At 56.9% G+C, this 19,542-nt stretch overlaps 6 protein-coding genes across 6 annotated transcripts; 3 read left to right on the forward strand and 3 right to left on the reverse strand.

Annotated features, from left to right (window-relative positions):
* The first annotated feature begins 55 nt into the window (after positions 1-55).
* Positions 56-1,767, forward strand: B0I36DRAFT_283114 (ER to Golgi transport protein Yif1). Its single transcript, XM_046151536.1, has 3 exons — positions 56-815; positions 871-1,196; positions 1,254-1,767. Exons 1-3 carry the CDS (start codon positions 329-331, stop codon positions 1,407-1,409), a joined length of 969 nt encoding a protein of 322 aa, XP_046016556.1. The 5' UTR covers positions 56-328; the 3' UTR covers positions 1,410-1,767.
* B0I36DRAFT_380635 (transposase) lies at positions 1,768-3,343 on the reverse strand. Its single transcript, XM_046160824.1, has 2 exons — positions 3,213-3,343; positions 1,768-3,098 (listed from the first exon to the last, which is right to left on the reverse strand). Exon 2 carries the CDS (start codon positions 2,935-2,937, stop codon positions 1,993-1,995), a length of 945 nt encoding a protein of 314 aa, XP_046016557.1. The 5' UTR covers positions 2,938-3,098; positions 3,213-3,343; the 3' UTR covers positions 1,768-1,992.
* A 278-nt stretch (positions 3,344-3,621) lies between these two features.
* B0I36DRAFT_314060 (ATP-dependent RNA helicase) lies at positions 3,622-4,949 on the reverse strand. The gene is made up of 2 exons (XM_046152703.1): positions 4,569-4,949; positions 3,622-4,512 (listed from the first exon to the last, which is right to left on the reverse strand). The coding sequence occupies exons 1-2, from the start codon at positions 4,834-4,836 to the stop codon at positions 3,845-3,847; spliced, it is 936 nt and encodes a 311-aa protein (XP_046016558.1). The 5' UTR covers positions 4,837-4,949; the 3' UTR covers positions 3,622-3,844.
* Positions 4,950-6,507: 1,558 nt separating this feature from the next.
* Positions 6,508-7,056, forward strand: B0I36DRAFT_345552 (RNAse P Rpr2/Rpp21/SNM1 subunit domain-containing protein; the record flags this gene model as incomplete). Its single annotated transcript, XM_046156369.1, has 1 exon — positions 6,508-7,056. One exon carries the CDS (start codon positions 6,508-6,510, stop codon positions 7,054-7,056), a length of 549 nt encoding a protein of 182 aa, XP_046016559.1.
* Positions 7,057-10,164: 3,108 nt separating this feature from the next.
* Positions 10,165-12,508, reverse strand: B0I36DRAFT_66175 (uncharacterized protein). The gene is made up of 2 exons (XM_046163177.1): positions 12,058-12,508; positions 10,165-11,988 (listed from the first exon to the last, which is right to left on the reverse strand). Exons 1-2 carry the CDS (start codon positions 12,398-12,400, stop codon positions 10,349-10,351), a joined length of 1,983 nt encoding a protein of 660 aa, XP_046016560.1. The 5' UTR covers positions 12,401-12,508; the 3' UTR covers positions 10,165-10,348.
* A 3,048-nt stretch (positions 12,509-15,556) lies between these two features.
* On the forward strand, positions 15,557-16,485 carry B0I36DRAFT_66269 (uncharacterized protein). Its single transcript, XM_046163178.1, has 2 exons — positions 15,557-16,095; positions 16,167-16,485. The coding sequence occupies exons 1-2, from the start codon at positions 15,834-15,836 to the stop codon at positions 16,451-16,453; spliced, it is 549 nt and encodes a 182-aa protein (XP_046016561.1). The 5' UTR covers positions 15,557-15,833; the 3' UTR covers positions 16,454-16,485.
* Positions 16,486-19,542: the final 3,057 nt, after the last annotated feature.

Raw genomic sequence — 19,542 nt, forward strand, 5'->3', positions numbered from 1 at the left:
GTAGCTTGTCCTCTTGGCCACGAATCGCTGGCTGCAGGTGCCCCTCAGCGTCGATGCACGAGCACGACCCCCAGCAGGAAAACACATCACCAATTGTCCAACATCGCTTCGAAGCAGCCGCCCCGGAGCCTGGCACAACCATACGAGTCTCATCTATCTACCGTTGGGGACATCTCGGGCGCCATCTTCGACCCTCCTATAGGCACCATTCACGAAAACGCTGCAGCCGCGCGCAGTTACCATCACTCAGACCGGCTTGGACCTCAATCTTCACGACAAAGCCTCTAAATTCCACGACGGCGTACACAACAACGAGCCGCTACGCAAAATGCAGCGCCCTAGCTTCGGCCAGTCGCCTCCGCTGCACCATCCTGTGCCTCAGCATGTCTCGACCGTCCCGCAGCTGAGGTCGCCGCCACCCCTGACGTCCTCTCAACCACAACACCAGGGGGCTGCGACCTACAGCAACCCTTACCAGCAAGGCCCGGCACCGGGGGCTGGCGGCAATGCCTTTGGCGCATACGGCAACTTTATGAGCGATCCTGCTGCCCAGTTTGGTGTCCAGCTCGGTCAGAACGCCTTTGAGGCTGCACAGAAGCATTTCGAGTCGAATGCGAACCGGTGGATCAACTTCGCCGCGCTCAAGCACTACTTCAACGTCTCCAACAGCTACGTCGTCAACAAACTCGCGCTCGTCTTGTTCCCCTGGCGGCATAAGCCTTGGTCTCGGAAGCAGACGGCCGGTCCCAACGGCCAGGAAGGCTGGTACCTTCCGCCGAGGGACGACATTAACAGCCCAGACATGTACATTCCAGGTTCGTGAGCCATATCGCCACCCCATGCGATTGGAAACTAACCATTTTGCTCCAGTGATGGCTCTCGTCACTTACATCCTGCTCTCTACGCTCCTGGCTGGCCTCCAGGGACAGTTCCAGCCGGAACTGCTTGGGTACAATGCCTCGAAAGCTGGAGTTGTCATAATACTGGAACTCATGTTCCTCAAGCTCGGATCGTACTTCCTAAACATCTCCAGCGAGTCACAGCTTCTGGACTTGGTTGCGTACTCGGGCTACAAGTTCGTGGGCGTCATCATGACGATGATCGTGGCCGAGCTCGTCAACAGAGGCCGTGGCCATGGAGGCTGGGTCGGCTGGACCATGTTCTTCTACTGCTACCTTGCAAACTCTTTTTTTCTGGTAAGTGGCCCTAATCTCCGCTCGTGCGTACTTTGACTGACTCAGATATTACTCTAGATGCGGTCGCTGCGATATGTACTCCTGCCGGAGAACTCCGGAGACCCCCGGGGCTCCATGCAGACTAACACGAGGACAAAGCGGAACCAGCGGACGCAGTTCTTGTTCTTCTATGCCTATGTTATCCAGCTGGGGTTCATGTGGATATTGAGCTGAAGGACTGATACTTCAGTGATTATCTACCAAGACAGAACGACTTTGGGTGGCATCCCTACAGTTGTTACGCCGACGAGAGGCATACTGCACCTTCTGCGGAAGGGTCATTGTGAGCTAGCGGCACAACGATGCATGACTTTCAATTGTGCTGCAAGTCCGTGCTCGCTCAATGCTGCGGTATTGCGTTCTCCGTTGTAGAGTTCCGGCAGCGACTTCCCAGACTTGACGCACAATTTATTGAATCGGCCTGGAGACAAGTTCATGCCGAGCCACGAACGAAATGAGCGCCCTTAGCTGCAAGGCGTTCTGGTGCACAATTATGAAGATACGATCAAGGTGTGATGAACGAGGACAGTCAAGATGTTGTCGTATGTACGTTTATTATATAGGCCCGGCACATAGATAAAAACAAAGGCGATGTGGTAGAATTCATCCATCCGCGTGTTCTTTTCTCCCAAGCTGCATGAACTGTGCCCTCGTCTTTGCCTGCGAGTGTCGCACACGCGGGCATAGTCCTCTTCAGGGACACGCATCAGACTTGTGCAAAGTCTTGACACCGACTACGTCCTGTAACGAGACGGAATCATCCATATGTCCGCCAGATGGGTTTCCCGTCGCCCGGATCATTGCCCCTTCCAGGCAGTATCTCGCGCAGGAACGCATTGATGTCACGCCCAACCTCCTTGGCGAGGGGCTCCCACTGCCTGGGATAGCCCAGGCTGCATTCTTCAAACCTGACGCCGTCTATCCAGTCGGTCCTGCGGATGTGCAGGTGCCCGCTTACGACGACCTTTGCGCGGAACCGCGTGTGCCAGTCTGCCGTCTTGCGCGTGCCGCACCAGAGGCTGAAGCGCGGTATCCGGGGCAGGTAGACGACCTTCTCCGTCAGCGGCCAGTGGTTGACAACCACCAGCGGCAGGTCCGGGTGCCGGTCGCACGCCCGCTGGAGCTTGGCCTCGAACCGGTCCACGAGGGCGGCGCACCACTCGTCGCGCGTCGCAAAGGGGTCCGGGTGCAGCAGCACCTCGTCGGTGGCCTGGATGTCCTCCTCGAGCGCCCATGCCAGCGCGTCCGCCCTCTCGACGCCGTCGGGCCGGAAGCTGTAGTCGTACAGCGTGAAGATGGGACACACGACGGCCCGGTCGCGCCCGTCGGCGAACTCGCCTCCCGGCCACACCTCGAACTCGTCCTCGGGCGTCTTGACCCCGTACGACCGCGCCACCGACACGCACAGGTCGTACTTGTCCACGCCCCGGGCCTGGCTACTGCTGCTGCTACTGCTGCTGCTGCTGTTGCCCGACTCGCTCGGGATCGTGTACAGCTCGTGGTTCCCCGGCACCCACCACACCGTCATAAAGTGCGCCGTCGCCCACCGGAACGCGGCGTGCAGGTGCTCCAGCTTCTCCCCCATGTCGCCCGCCAGGATCAGCCCGTCGTCGTGGTGCACGCCCTCGTGCAGCGCCGACAGCGCCTCCCGGTTCGAGGCATAGCTCAGGTGCAGGTCTGCAATCGCGTAGAGCTTGCCCATTGCGTCCCCCTTCGTTTGTCTTTTAATCAAGGTACGTAATAGTGTCTCACATGAATTTACCAAGGGCCTTCGTACTCTTGTTTGCGTGTATCTGTTTGTGTATATATGCTGTAATTAATTCATTGATAAAACATCAATGCAAGGTAGAGAGGCGTCGTTGTCTGGAGTCTCCCGGATTAGCCGTCTGCCAATATAAGACCGGTTGTTGAGAGAAACGTCGTCCGGGCCCCCACTGTCCACCAGCGGACCTGACGAAACCTAAAAGATCAACTTACTTGTGCAGCATGTGTACATGCATCCCTGGATGTGTGGTCGGTAAAGGGGTTCGCCTGTGTTCCAAGTGTGGCAGTTTGTTGCTGCGGCTCGTGCTGGTGGTTGAATCAAGATACAGCCTCTCTCACACGTGGGTGGAGGGATGACAGTACGGAGTACGGCATATGCATTCCCAGTCCCCCATGTCTCTACCTCCTCGACTCGCTACCCCTCCACCTCCCCGCGCGAGATCTACTTGCTTGTTCACCATTCCCGGCAACAAAATCACCTCACGACGATGACCCGCAGGTTGGGAATTCCTCTCGCGACCGCTGACCGTGTGCATGCTGATCCAGGATCGACACAAGGTGTCAAAGCCGCAACTTCTCCGTACTGCGAAATCAACAACACACACTACATTCGCACTTGATCTTGAAAAGTCATTATGTTTCTCATTTCATGTCGAGCTTGAATTTCTAGAGATTGCATAACAGATAGCAATCGCTTCTCTACACTCATAGTCGAGAGGTCGGCGAGCTCTAGCCGTCAATCTGTTCATCGCCCGCATCCTTGCATTTTTTTAATGTTGTATAACCAGCACCTAGCGCAAAGATGGGAAGCTCAGTTTGCCAAACATTGCATGCCACCAGCCCGCTTAAGAAGCCATGTAGGTGCTGGCATCAATGCCCTCCTTGGGGAACTCGGGGAGAGCAACTTCGAAACGCTTCTCGATAGCCTTGAGCACCTCTTGGTCGGCATCACTGCTGACAAACGAAATGGCAAGACCCTTGGTACCGAAACGACCAGCACGACCGACACGGTGCAGGTACGAGTCGGCATCGGCGGGCAGATCGTAGTTGATGGCAAGGTTGATGCGCTCGATATCAATACCACGTCCGAAGACATCAGTGGCGACGCAAATGCGCTTGTTGAACTCCTTGAACTCCTTGTAGCGACGGATGCGCTCTTCCTGGCTGACGCCAGAGTGCACAGCGATCGAGGGGAAGTTGCACTCTCGGAGCAGCTTGTCGAGCTCCGTGGCACGCACAGTGCTCTTGACGAAGATGATAACCTGGTTGAACTGCAGGTCATCCAGGAGCTCATTGAGCTTGCGGTTCTTCTCCCGCTCCTCCAGCTTGATGTAGTACTGCTGAAGACCGTGCAGGGTCAACTTGGTGTCCTCATCCACGTAGTGCTCCGTGGGGTTCTGCATGAACTTGCGGCAGATGGGCTTGATCTCGTCCGAAAGCGTGGCACTGAACATCATGACCTGCTTCTGCTGAGGAGTGGAGCGGAAGATCTCCTGGACGTCACGGCGCATGTCTTTGAGTATGTTAGTACGGGGGATGCAATGACTGTCAAGACAAAGATGAACTCACCAATGGCGTCAAGCATCTTGTCGCACTCATCGAGCACGAAGATACGGACACTGCCCAGACGAAGGTGCTTGTCCCGAACAAGAGCATTCAGGCGTCCAGGAGTACCCACAATGATGTGCGGGTGGGTGTCCTTGTTCTTCAGAAGCTCGGCGTCCTTGACGATGGGAGTACCGCCATAGAAGACACCCGTCTTGATGTCTGGCATGTACTTGCTGAATCGGTTGTACTCGTTGCGGATCTGGAAGGCCAGCTCACGAGTGTGGCACATGACGAGGACGGAACACTCGCCAGCAACAGGCTCGACCTGCTGCAAGGTGGTCAAGACGAAGACAGCAGTCTTTCCGAGACCGGACTTGGCCTGGCAGATGATATCACCACCGAGAAGCGCCTGGGGAATGCAGGTCTGCTGGACTATAGTTTCGGGCGAATGTTAGACTAGACTTGTGCAAGACGGATGTGAATTGAGCGGAATGACGTGTTTTAGGGCAGCCGAGCAGGTTCGTCCAGTATCGCGTCGCGTCGCGTCGCATCGGGAAGCTGCGGTGTCGCTTTCAAGAATCGCATTCGGTTTTGTGGTCTTTCAATCGTCGTAGCGAATGTCCGTAGACGTGCGCCTGAGCAACTACTGCGCACTTGGTGCCAGTGCCTCGCGGAGGGCTTTCACCCGTCTGCTTCAGAAGAGACATGCTTCTGCCACACCACCACTATCTGATATTTCACTGGCAAGTTGGCCGTGCTGAAAATGGAAGATAGCTCATCGCTTGAGTATGATGCAGAAGCGCACCCATGCCCCATGAAGGGGTAAGCAATTATGCCGCCAGGATCAACCGGCCCAGCATCACCGCGAGGGGCTACTGGTCTGGGCTGAAGGTGGCCGATCTTCCACGATCGAGACTCAAGTCATTGTCAAGGACCGAGACTCTGGTCGCTGGCCGGCTTGCTTTTCGACTTGCGAGGACTTGCGATATTGGACGAACGCTCGACGAGATGGGAGGGAAGGACACGACATGCCAATATGGCGTATTTGAAGCGGAATAAGTGAGACTGTGCGTGGTAGACTAACCCTCCGAAGGATGTTCGAAACCGCAGTCGGCAATGGCGCGCAGAAGCTCGGGCTTGAGCAGGAAGTCGCGGAAACCGGTGGAGTGGATGCCGACATAGGAGCCCTTCTTGTCGACATTGTTGCCGGCAGCGGCAGCATCGGCCTTCTTGCCGTTGGAGGCCGCCGCGGTCTCGTTGGTCGCGAGCTCCTCGTCGGAGTAGTCGATGAGATCCTCCTCGGTAGACATGTTGGCGAGTGTGAGGTGACAGTGGTTGGATGGAAAAGCTGGCGCGTTCGTGACTGGCGCGCGAGAAGTGGTTCGATATAGTCAAGTGGCAGGCGTCCTGATTGTCGAGGAATGCGCGTGCCGACAGGTAAATCAATGGAGATGGAGGCGCTGATGGGAGGAAGAGCTGGATTGCTCGTGGGATCGACGGGTGCGACTGATGGCCAGGAAGAAGGATGATGTTGTTTGTGAGGAAAGGCCGGGACAGGGCAGGGAGCGCGGGAGGGCGGGCCAGGCAGTGCCTGCTGTGTGCTCCGTCCAATTGCTTCTGCCGCCTGCTTCGTCCAGCCAGCCTGGCGCAGGCGTGGGGCCGTGCGGCTCAGCGTAGCCTGCACCAACACAAGCTGATGCATAAATGTATATGTGCATGTGCACAAATTCAGTCCGTTACTCAACTTGTGCATTTCTCTCACAGCCCCGTGGGGCAGCTGCTCCCAGCTGCGGTGCCACTTCAATGAGAATCCGGCATGGATTGTAGCCAAGCTATCTAAGAACCTCCCGACTTGGTACTCAAGTATGTAAGGTATTCGAGCAAACCTGTGGAGATACGCTGCCAACTGTTTACAATCGCTTCCTCGGGCTTGTGCCTCTTGCTTTGACTTCTGTTTGCAATGGCCAAGGCAAAGACAGCGGCTAACGTGCCCAATCGACACATATACACACGCATGTCCTTTCTGTATCAAGCTGCTGCATATCTAAGCAGCCAACCCCAGGATGCGAAGGGCGCGGCCCAAGAAGTTGCGGCAACTGCTCAGAAACAAGACATGGACACCCAAGACGGCAGAACTCGAGTAGCACTGTCGCGACGTCTCATGACCGACATGAGATCGACCTCAAAGAAGGCCCAGATCTCGCTTACACCAGCACTCAAGCACACAATCTGCAAGTATTGTGATACTCTGCTCATGGAAGGCCAGAACAGCACCACCAGTGTCGAGAACCTGAGCAAAGGTGGTAGGAAGCCATGGGCCGACATGATCGTGGTCAAATGTCATACCTGCGGTGGTGTCAAGCGATTCCCAGTGAACGCACCTCGTCAAAAGCGGCGGCCAAGACGCGACGCAGCTTCTGTCGAAAGTACAGGGAAGCAGACAAAGGAGATATCTCCCGATCACGAGACGCTTTCGTCTGCCATCGCAACCGCAGTAGAGAGCACTTGAAACACTGGGCTGCCGCGCATGTCACAATCCATGCTTTTTCTTTGTCGCTGCCAGAGATTCTTCCCTGGCACAGGCATGGCCTCTCGGGCAAGCTTTGCTCGACATGGCACGAGAGAATGGAGATACCGTGGGATCAACAGGCTACCTTCTACGGGTATGATCCGGCCCAACTCTACAACTTGTTGCGAATCTACCCTTCCAACGTCACCCAGTGCTAGCGGGACTCTCTCTGCAGCGATCATGACTGACGCCACGGTCAATCTCGATACATAGGCTCCCTCACTCGAATATATCGCAAAAATGCACACATCGGCTATTGGGGAGCCACATAAAGCCGACGACCTGTCAGTGCCGTTGCACTTCCACGATGTTGGGACTGCAATACTTGTCATTTCCGAGCCGACTTCTCGATCTGGTATGGCGAAGTTCGGCGGCCTTTTCCGAAAGGGTCCTTGTCACGGCCTGACACATACGGATCATTTGGAAGAGAAGGCTCTAGCTATGGTCGATCACGTCAGCGACCACCAAAGTGGTACGAAAGTGCGCCACATGACTCCACTGATTGAGTCCTTGCGCTGACACTTTCCCGGAGGCAAACACCTAGACCTCGGTGCCTCAAGTCAGCACTCTTTTAATCAAGGGAAGACAGCAGACCCCGATGTGGCGTCAGCTCTGATCAGGCGAGATCCGCAAGAGTCACCAGTCGTCAGTCAGGCCTTTACTCGGGCCTTTACTCGTGTCATCCTAGCGAACTAGAAAAACATCTCGAGCGACCAGATTTCGGTACATCTCCCAGACGACTGATCACGAGGATGGCGAGTTGACACATATTCACGACACGACAAACCCGTGACCAGTCATACCCTTTGCCACAGCCGGGCCTGTGAGCAATGAGCAGGCCCCGCCTTGGTTTGCGTGATTAGGCAAGCAAGCGTGTTGAACACAGCTCGTGCCTAGAGGCTGGGTCATCCGTCGTGGAGTCATAGTTATTGTGCCGATTGTCTAAGTACTACTGCCAAAAGTCAAGGCGATGGCGAAGCAGGTCCAAGCTTCGCCATGATACACTTACCAGAGGTCATTTCTACAAGTGCTGAGTCCGCGGATAGCAAACCTGGTTGTGTGAAGCAATCCTTCCCGAGCAGGCAGACATGAGCAAACCGAATCAGGCAGGCAGGCAGGCAGGCTCGCGCCACGAACTTGATTCCAAGAGCACGCTTGCCACCGAATGATTGCGCCATGACATGTGATTGTAAATTTCAGCACATTGGGCAGACAACCGTCATCCAGGATACATGTTGTGCGCCGGCATCGCGATCGTGGACCAAGTCATCAAGGACGCTGATCGCACGATGAGGCGATTCGAGAAACGAGTGTCATGAGACGTACGACCATCTCGAGTGCCGGGGCCCACCGCTCGTTGGCAGACTCGGCTGGAAGACGACGACAAGCCGAGACCAATGCCATGAACCCGGACAGAAAGCTTGCTTGACATCATCGAACCTCTGTCATATTCGCAACAAGGACAGCGTAGTCAGTTCCAGGCCTGCGTGCACAGGATCGCAGACTGAGCAATGCAATATTGACCTATCATTATTATCGGGCTCGAACATCGTGATGTCGGGTCGCAAACAATGATCGGAAGATGTCATCCTTTACCAGCCATCGTGATTGTCCGTGGCGTGCCGTGTGAGGCCATGGAAAATGCCAAGAGAAAGAGAGAGAGAGAGCGCCATGGGAACCCAACCGGACCCACTCCACCATTTCAAGCTCAACGTCGCTCAACCTGTCAAACCTACCATCGTGGTACCCAAAACGCCTCATCTTTTTTCGGGAGTGACTCACACTTCCATCCATCCATCCATCCACCCGGACTTCAGACTTCTCACACTCCTCCCGCTTGCTCACACGCCAGATTCACGATCCACTCCTGGAGCGCGCGTGCTCTCGCTGGTTCACCCATACTGGCTCATGTTTACTCACCCTTACCCACCTTTACTCACAGTTGCCCATGTGTACTCACACCCCCCCCCCCAGGGCAATCACTAACACACTCACTCGCTCACTGACCCGGCAACCTCCCCCTGATCGATGCCGGGTCCCCACGTTGCACGTTGCAGGCTGCAGGATGTAGACCACGTAGAGTCGGCGAGGAGAAACATCTAGAAGGGAACCGAGAAAGTGCACTTACGGGGTCAACCCCTAGTCACACACGGGAAGGTTGCCGTCAGACAACGTTATGCCCAGGGGGGTTTCTTTGTTGCCTGGCCAATGTCTTCCATCCCGGTTTCGTTAGAACTCGAGTCCAGAGTCCAGAGCCTGGAAAGAGGAGGAGGGGTACCGTTTGTGTGTGTCAACAGAGAGGACCCTCCCCGGCGTGGGAAGGTATTCACGGGCTGCTGGTCAGTTGCATGCCTAGGTAGGTAGGACGAGATTCGTGTAGACATGCTGTCCTCATTCAGCGCCACCATGAAAGCTTGGATAACTGACCTGATGGCATCCTCCTTCATGTACATACTCGGTGAACAGTGACGACTCCAGACCAGAAGTGGCAGATATAGAGACGAGTTCGAGTGACGTGCACGCAGGGAAGGATCGTGTTTCGGTTTTCGCGCCCAAGAGAGCCGATCTTTAGATATTCAGAAAACTATCTGCGAGGTTGTGTGTCTTTGGAAATCTCAATCGAGAGTCCCGCAAAAGTCTTTCTAGAACCCGCTCGCCATGCTCTAGAAAAGCTAGCTGCTTGGTAAAGATACTTTTTGAGTGCGGCGCGCAACACCTTTTCAGGCCAGATAGGATAGTGGTAGCTAAGGAGAACTGCGCCTCAAGTGCAACCAGCCTGGAAACAATTGTTTCCAGGCACTTACTGTAGCAAGTCCGCATCTCGGCAGCTCGCTCGTTGGCAAGCGATGACAAGCATCGCGTCATCCTCGTTCTCGTCCCCAGGTATTAAGTCCAGGTTGAATAACAAACTCCATGTGTATGCATCCGGGCAACCCGCGAGCACCGTGATACTGCTGTGTCCAGGTGCTCTTGACTTCGTGCCACCAACTGTGCTCCCCTCTCTGTTACCCGAACGCCATTGTGAAATGATGACAAGCAGCCTCTCGATCGTACAATAAGCAGCTACAGACAGACAAAGCTTGTATGCCAGTTCTGAAAATGCACGCAGTACGCTTTTTCTGAGCCGTGGCAAGACTCATGCAACACACCCCCGCACCCGGTGACAAAGGGAAAAAAGCTTCCACGCTGTGTGGTAAAGCTGTAGTGATACCTAGCTGCTTGCAGCAGCCGACTAGTTCAAGACACCAGCCCACATTCCAGGGCCGCCCCGACCGCCAACGGCGGGGTGGAGGCTGGGGATGGTGTAAGCAGGAACTTCATAGCAGACACGCTTCCTTGAGCTATCAAGGGTCTCTCGGCCAGAGATCATGGCATCGGGCCACGCTCGGTCGGAGGTTGAAGTTGGTTGGCTGGTCAAGAGTTCGCGGACATTGTCCTGAAGCGCATCGCACGAGCGCTTTGTACCGAGCCGATTCGCGGAACGCGACTGGAAGCCAAGAGAGTATTTCTGCAGATCCTGCAAGGCGCGTGCAGCGTCGGCAGCATCATCAAAATCACAGCCCCGGCTCGTGGTCGGCGTGTCCAGCGACATGTCGAGCAGGTCCTTCGCAACCGGGCCAGTGTAGTACTCTGGCGAGGAAGTCATACGGCATTCGTCATAAGTTTCTGGGACAGACGCGATGATCGGCTTCAGGCTGTACCGCTCACTGCACAGCTTCGCGTATCGGCATCGCGCCTGTACATCCAACTTGTTGGAGAACGGCGCGCTGACCAAAGACGAAGCAGACGAGATTGAGGATGAACGAGAAGTCCGAGAAGTGTCTGAGACCATTGACTCTGGAGACGAGGCTGTAGACACCGAGTTGGCTAGCGACGAACGACGGACGAGGCACGGATAACCTTGAGGCGATGTCTCAGATGACTGGTACCAGCGGTCCATAGTCTGAGTTGCGGCGGTGTTGGCAACCTGGCTCATGGCAAACCCCATGGAACCTCTTCCGCTCAGTAGACAAGAGGCAGCGCTCGCGGCAGGAGTGCTGGGTCCGGTCATTTGAGGGGTCAGGCGAGGGGTGGGCAAGAGACCAAGTGCCGGCGCAAGACGGACTGGCGCGCAACTGCCCGAAGCCAGCGGCTCCATGACGGGAGGCGCACCGTAAGTCTTGGGTGTTGGGGTGGCGTCCCCATCGAAGCCGAGCCTAGAGGCGTGGCGTGGAGGTGACAAAAGACCGCCAAGACGAGGTGACGGCGTAGACACTGGGAAGTCCTGAGCCTTGGGCGCGGAGGGGCCGGCCTGAACAAGACCCTCGATGTTATCGAGCTCGGGGTTGAGCCTCAGAATCAGATTCTTCCAGTCCTGATACTCCATCTCAGCTGTCAAGCTGCCGACAGCGCCGGGAGACGGTGGTTGGGAGGGAGTGTACTTGAGCACGATCTCCGTCCACCGCTGGAAGACCGCATCAGTGATGTGGAGCTTCCAGTTGACAGCCAAGAGGAAAGCCATCTCGTTCTGGTTGATCTCGTTGGTGGCAAGTCCAGAGATCTTGCTCCAAGCTCTGGCGGAGTAGTTGCGATCCTGGAGATACTTCGAGGCCAGTATCAGAGCGGCGAGGAACATGCGGCGGCCGCACTGCAGGGCACGGTTGACGTGAACGTCATCAGGCTGCTCCATAGTAAAGTCATGCGTAGGGACATGAGGCTTGATGAGGATCAAGTAGTAGAGTGCCACCTGAAGCGTAGAGTAGCTCGTGCGAGAACGGCGGAGAGTCTCTTGGATGAATGTACGGAGTGGCAGGACAGCTTTGCTGCCGAGCTCCTGCCGATAAATGACAGAAGAGCAAGGCCATATCGCCTCGACGATCTGAGTGGATGAATCTGTATAGTGAGTTGTTGAGTAAATGTGCACCGTGCCACTGGGCGCTATATCTGTATGTCATGGCTTACCGACGAGATTGTCAACGAAGTTGTGCTTGCGCTCACATTGGCGAACCAATACGGGAGGGCATCCACTCCTGGTGGATGCGCCCACCCTGGTGCGTCTTGGGTTCTGTCGAAGTTCCTGTGGAACCTCCGAGCGAGGGGCACTCTTGAAGTACGACTCGGTATTCTCAAACACCTCGGAGGAGGCTGTAGAAATAGAAGTGTCGTCAGAGGACTGCGAGGCCGCATCCGACCAGACCGAAGTCTGGGACGATGAGGCGGAGGACGCTATCGATGCATTGTAAGGGCCGTTCTGGATAGCGTATGTGGTGTAAGCCAGCAGCTGTTCGTTGCTGCTGGACATCATGATGTATGTGTGCGGTAGAGGGCGTAGCAGAATATGCTACCTCCAGCCGTCCGTCAAAAGCCAACTAGTTGAAACCGTTGTGTGAAATGTGATGAGACCGAAGAGAGGGCGAATGAAGCGTCACGACAGCATAAAAACTATCGCAAAGCTCGCAATGAAAAGGTCGGAAGTGGTTGCGTCTATGCGAGGGCACAAGCGCTGACCAGAATTTCACAGATGGTTGTACCGGTAGACGAGAGACGGACGACTGGAGTGTTGATAACAGAAATGGCAATGAGCATAGTGTTTCTTGTTGTTCTCTTCACAGAAGGAGGGAAGAGAGTGTCGAAACTCGACAACAGATGGAGTACAGGGCAACAGCTCAGATCGACATCGAGCTAGTTGTGTACTCTGTCTTTGTCGGTGTGGTGGTTTGTTGTGTTGTCGAGGGCTGCGAAGCCGGAGGGCGCTATGCGCTGCGATAGAGGTATCGTTGAGGCGTGGTGGTGGTGGTAGTGATCAAGTGCGGGTCGGATGATGCCGTGCAGGGACGAGGACGACGTGCCAGGGATCTGTCAGGTACGAGCTGCAACCACGACTTTGAGACTACTCTTGCAAGCAGTTCATGCGGGGGGTGGGTAGTGTGGTTGCTGGCGCGACTCGAAGACCCTTATATTGGGGTGCACGACGAGGCAGCAAGGTGTCGAGAGGCGATGGCGGAATGGTGGCCTCGCCGAGATGATATGATGGGTGAGTCGCGTGGTGTGACACCAAGGGGCGACGCCAGCCGGTTTGCCTTGGGGCGCTGCTTCGATCGATGACTCCTCTGGTTGGGTGGCGAGGACAAGCCGGGCGTTGCCGCTAGGCCGTTGTCGGGGGGGCGAGTTGGCCTCTGCGTGAGTGTGAGCACCGAAGGTGGGCTGGGGCCTAGGCTGCGGTGCCGGGGGGTGGAGGCCCAGCGCCGGGAGAGCCTAAGAGGACTTGGAGGGGGGCGAAGAAGCCTGGAGCTGGATGGGACCAGACCAACAGAGTGACTCCGTCGGGCACGACAAGGAGCGTGAAAACGGAAAAGAGGCTGTGTGAGCCACACAACTCACGCCTGCGGGAGCCTGGGCGCGCAAGAAGCTTTCTTTCTTGTGCGAAGAATGATGACAAGGGGATGACAACCGAGTCTGTAGAATGAGAGTGTTTGCGACGGAGACAGCCGCGAAAATCGAATGCTGTGCAAATAACAACCAAGTAGAGAGACAGGGGGTAAAGAGTTGAGGGGAGATGCGACTGCGCAATACTAAGAATATGCGATACTTTCTTGTTTCCCTAGAGGTCGCGGTGCTGTTCTGTAGCCACTGTCGAGGTCCTCGTGGAGGGTGCACGCACACAAAGGCTCACTAGGCTTGGCCGGGGTGGGCGAAGGGTGACTTGGTGCTGGTGGGCCTGATGGTGGTCACACGCCGTGTGACGGGAGATGAGTCGATGCGAAGCGGTCGTGTCTTCTTTTTTTTTTGGTTCCTTTGGTTTTCTGGTTGATTAAGGAGTCTCGTGCTTCAATAAGCTACGTGGTCGTAGAGTGCAAATGAATGCCACTGCGACCAGGGGTGACTTGTGTGTGTAGACTGGAGGTGGGATGGCCGTCCAGGCAGACAGGAGAGGCGGGTGGGTAAGAGGTGGTGAAAGATGGCGAAGCAGGCAAAAAGCGAGAATGACGGGATGCGAGACCTGGGGAGAGCAGTACCGCCACGGGATCGAGCGAAGAAGACGAGAGGAGAGCGCTTTGGGGAGGGCCTCCTGTGGTCGAGTTCGGACAATGCCGCAGTCGAGCAGACGTGCAAAGTGCAGTCGCTGGATGCTTTCTTTAGATCTTGGAACCGAACATTGCGACGGCCTTGTTCGATACTTGGGAAGGGGGAGGGAATCGCGAGCCGCCAGTGCACGGGAAGCGGGCGAGTTTTGAATGGGGGTGGGTGCCAGCCATGCTGTCGACAATCCGGGTGCCAGACAGAGGTTGATCGTCGCACGACGGGCGCTGCAGGCACGCTCGCTGTGGTTGGCTGGCGGCGCCCAGGCCTGCCTGCCTGTCCAAGTGCCCAGGTGGTCGGCGCTGGTCGTCTGGCACGACGACGGCTGGGGCGGGAAGAGGGGGGGGGGGGACCTGCTACTACTCCTGCTGCTGCTGCATCTCGCGCCTGCTGCTCCCCAGCCAAGACGACGAGGTCATGGGCGAAGTCTCTGCCTATTGTTTCCATCCCACGATGTGTTCTGCTACCTACACGATCTGGCATCACTCAAGGCATGGCAGTTACATGCACACGCACATCCACACGTTCACACAAAAACGGAACACGGCAGGCTGGCAGGCTGGAGGCTGGCAGACAGGGCGGATGGCCGGCCCACCCGCAACAGCGACGACGAGGACAGCCGACCACGACCAGAGTCATCATGAGCCATGCTGCTGCTGTTTCGGGTCGCAGTCCCAAAGAACGGTCACAGGCCTCGACGACTCACTCATTCTCTGCCCACTCGATTGCATGCTCACGGCCAGGGGGTGCTCAGAGTGTCGTGGCGCCTTTGATGAAGCGGGGGCTGGCGCTGGCCGGGGGCTCCTAATTGGCCTGCATTGAGGGGGGCGGCGCGGTGTGGGAGCATGCCATTGGCGGGCGCGCACCTGGTTGCGCACGCCAAGGGGGACGCCCCGGGAGTTGGTCGATTGTGCACCTGGGCAGCTCCCTCTCGAGCTCTTTCGTGCTCGTGTGTGCAAATTGTGCGTGCGTGAGAGCACACAGGCAGGCTTCCACGCGGTGGCCAGATAGGCAATCTTTGTTGGAGAGCGCAGAGCAGGCCCTGCGCGCCCCTTCTGCCTGGCCCAGCCCTGAGTGGCTGGGCTGAGCTGGCCTGCAGACGCCAAGCTGATTAAGACGTATTCTATTGGCCACAGCCTCTGACGGTCATCTCCACCCGGTGCGCCAGCCCCGGCCTAGCGCGTCCTGTCTGGGTCTAGCGCCCCTGCATAGCTGCTAATTTGACGCAGCACTCACGAACACGACCAAGAAAGCTGCTGCGTGCGGAGGCAAGGCGCAATGCACGTCGGGCACACGAAGAGTCATCGCTGCCCGCCCCCCACCTGCCCAGGTCTGTGCCTCACTCATTCACTCACTCAGGACGGTCACTCACTCTCGTGCAGGCGGATGCTTGATGTCAGGGCACTCGCACAGAGTCTCACATGCCCACACGAAACGGGGAGGGCCTCCTCGAGAACACACACGAGACGGGGCCAGCACAGTCATCACCACAGCTGGAAGAGAAAAGAGAGGCAGCCCAGCGGCGGACGGAGTCGAGAACAACATCGTGTTCACCATGCTTGCGCCCGTCTACACCACCCGTAAAGGGAAACCACATGCTAGACCCAGATGCTAGCCAGATTGCCATCGCCGGGAGCGACTGAGCCAGTTTACGACGGATGGGCAAATGTATTCCCCACCTCGACGCGAGTGGGCCGGATTTGAAGTGGATGACCAACCAGCCAGACAACCAGGCGTGTGAGGCTGCACAGGCACAGACAGATGACATCGTCAGCTACTCCAGACCACGACGAGCCCACGAGCTTATCAAGCATCGCGATCTTGAGCTGTGCCAGCCCGCGATACGCCTGTGGCGCCAATCCTCGTCCCTCCAGCAGCCATCATGGCTGGGGAAGCCGCCCTTCATTTGCGCAACCCAAGGTACATGATTTCCTAAATATGTGGCAAGCCGGGCGTCCCGTCCATTAACCTACCTGCGCCACTGCATACAGGCGCGCAGCGTCTAATTAATGCTAAGGCGCTTCCCCTCTCGCCTCCGCCACGTTTCGTAATTAGCATCACGGACAGGAGGACTCCATGCAAAGGGCTACCTGTAGTCTCACATTCCCATGATCAGCTGAAGCGGCTCATGGGCCCTGTCCTGCAACCCAGAACGCCAGCAGACGTCGTCTTGTCTGCTGTCGCTGTCTCGACTCGCATTCTGAAATGCTGCTCGCCTTGCCAGTCTCACCCGCTTTGCGACTCTAAGTCAGAGACAGCAAACTCTATCAGGCCCTAGGCGAGGCGGTTGAGGCTCACCAAGCCTTGGCCGGGCTTTTCGCCAACTGCGGCCACTGTCAAATCAACCCATGCGCCCAATGCGACCGTTTGCTTGCTTGCCAAACGTCCTCGTCTGCCGAACGCAGCACAGCACGGAACACAACGCGCGCCTGGTCGGCTTGCCCGAGCCGCCTTTGCATGAACCGATATGGGCAGGCTGGCGGGGACTTATCCGATCCATTGCACTGCTCTGGACATTCTTGAAGCTGCCGCAAGGCCGTCGGTATGTCATAATACCTCGAACCCCAGGTTGGAGCGAGGCTGCGCAGCAGTCTATTTTTGACGATGTCATCAGGGACTCCTCCGCCCCGTCCCAGCTGTGGACACTGCCTTCTGGAACACTCTGGCAAGGCCCCTGACCCTGGTGCTTCGGGGCGGGGTTATTGACTGTTGGCTGCACCACAACCATGCGGAAACCATGCTGCAAAAGGTCGAGAAACCACGTTCGGATATCCCCCCCCTTGCCCTGGCTGCTGTCAACGATTCGGGTTGCAAAGCCAAGTGGCAGAGCCCAACCCGTCCAGGGCCTCGCGGATCCAGTGGGATCGCCGTGGAGACAACTCGCCCGCCACGTCGTCACTTTGGGCCAGCCCCGCCCTCACATGGCACAGCAGCAGGGTCGGAGGGACGGGATGGACAGGGTGTCACTTGTCACCGCTTCTGTTTGTCATGCCAGACTTGACGGAAGTGCCAACATGTCTCTGGTGACAGCAATCGAAACCCCACAGCATAGTGAGGGACTCGTGCTATGGTGCGGTGTCGTGACACGAACCAGCCTGCCAGGTTGACAAAGCCGGCGACAAGTCGGCCAGCGCCGATCGTGTTCAAGGGAGAGACGATGAGATGGCCGGACAGGTCGCTCAACCTATCTGCCGACTGCAGGACAGCGTCCCTCGGCCTGCAACACTGCCCAGCTGCCGGTCCCAAAGGCCGACCTGTCATGCCACAGCCCGCAGTCCGCCACACCACCAACTGGGCCGCGCCAACGTGTGCGGTGGGTGTATTTGACTGAAGCGTACTGAAGCGGCAGCAAAGCTGTCGCAAGGCTGGGAGATTGGGCGCTATGAACCAGCGTGATTGCCTACACACCACCCACTCGGACGAGCAGCGGGACGTTCCATGGGGGGGTGAAAAACCCTCATTGTCATCAATCTCTACCGTCGTGACGAGTGGAAAGGCGGATTGACCATTCCGGACCCCGTAGCGTGTCCCATTGGTCGGACCAGTGAGGACGAGCATGGCAAAGCGCCAGCTCTCGCCCAGTCTTTTGATAATACTCCAGTCGACACCAGTTTGCACGTCTCACCGTTTGACGCTCCTGCAGGTAGGGCAGAAAATGGGCCTGGTTCCAGCCCCCGCCAGTGTCGGCTTTAATCCATCGCCCTAGCGTTTGAGCAATACTGGGTTTCTGGGTTTTCGAACCCGATGGATTGTGGTCGACACTTAAGGTTTGATGGGATGCAGCAGCGCGGGGGGTCTGTGGAGATGATAGAGCGAAAAAGCCCACGCGTGAAGGTCGATGATGGGGGAATGCCGCGCGGCAGAAACGACGCTGCGGATGCTCGATTGATTGGGGCTGCCGTTGGCTCTGGGGCCTATCTCCCCCCGAGACCAAGTCACGTACACGTAGGCACGAGCGGAGAGAGAGGAAGAAGAGAGAGGGAGGCCAACACGGACTGGTGTAAAAGCCCGGGCCTGAATATTGAACGACGGGGATTCCAATGTGCACACACGGGTCCGGCCGAGACAGGCCAAGCAGGATTTGTAGGTCCATAGGTCCAACACGAACGGCTCCTCCGTGTCGTCGGGTCGGGCAGGCCGTCCGTGGTGCGCACGATAAAAGCTGGGCACGGGCAAAGCAGGCAGGGGAGGGAGCTCTCTTCTGTCCTCGCCGCCGGTCCCGCCCGGTGCCGTCGCTCCTTAGCCATGGGCAGGCGGCTCACCATGACGGCACGAGAGCTCTTGCTCTTTGGAACAAGACGACGAGAGAAGGGGATTCGCGATGCCCCCCCAGTGTGTCTTTGTGGTTTCCAGGGCTGGACACGCACTCACCGGTTCTGGGCCAATGCACCTGGAGATACTACTGTATATGCTGCTTTGCTAAATACATGAAGGGCACGTGACTGGCTGCCTCCTGCCAATGCATCACACCACAATCCATCTCTTGCAAACACCGACAGACAGCACAGGTCCAATATCGGACTGCGCCCTCAAGCTCACACAGCCAGCCAACACATGGCGTGATGGGTGAGTCTATTGTTGAAGGCGCCTCACCTGCTGCCGCGGGAGCGACAACGGACATGCGGAAGGGCGGGCGGCTCCGTGGCCGTCCCGATGCCCCAGCCACTCCCTCCCTACTAGTTAGACTGGGCTGTCACTCACTCACTCACCACCACCACCACCACCCATAGCGGCCCCGATTCTCGGCGGCCTCGAGACCTGGCCCTGTCGGGACCACTAGTACATCCGGGCCAGATACGGTAGATGACTGTTGTATTGTTCTGTCGGAGGTTTGGCGTAGGCTCACTCGCAGCATCGTGGTGGGGAGGGGGGGGCTCATTGAATTCAGAGCCCGCCCGAGTGCGGTCCTGTGTTGCGTCTGTAGTATTTTGTCCGCTTCTCTCTCTCAGAAGCTCGCTTCGCCTCCCGCTCCCTCTTCTCCTACCGTAGTCCCCGGCTTTGCATTGACTCGGATCGTCAATGGCCTGATCTGCTTATGAGCGAGGTCTGTGGCGACGACGACGGCAGCAGCACCAGAGAAGAAATGATGGTGTAAGTTTAAGTACATGGTTTAGTCATCGGGCTGGACCTGTGGAAGAGCCGAGCCGATAACAAGAAAGTGTTGCGACGCTCGCGTATCTGTGCTTCTCTTGGTCTCCCCCGGTGGCTTCATTATGAGAAGCGTGGAGGGGTGGGTGATGTCTCTTGTGTGTGTGTGTGTGTGTGTGTGTGTGCTTGTTCTGAAGACGGCGTGGGAAGAAACCATAATGCTAATGGAGGCAAATTGAAAACATGCGATGGCAATGTTTAGAGGTATCCCTTGGTTGC

This window comes from Microdochium trichocladiopsis (assembly GCF_020744255.1).
Source record: "Microdochium trichocladiopsis strain MPI-CAGE-CH-0230 chromosome Unknown B0I36scaffold_2, whole genome shotgun sequence".
In the NCBI taxonomy this organism is placed as follows: domain Eukaryota; kingdom Fungi; phylum Ascomycota; class Sordariomycetes; order Xylariales; family Microdochiaceae; genus Microdochium; species Microdochium trichocladiopsis.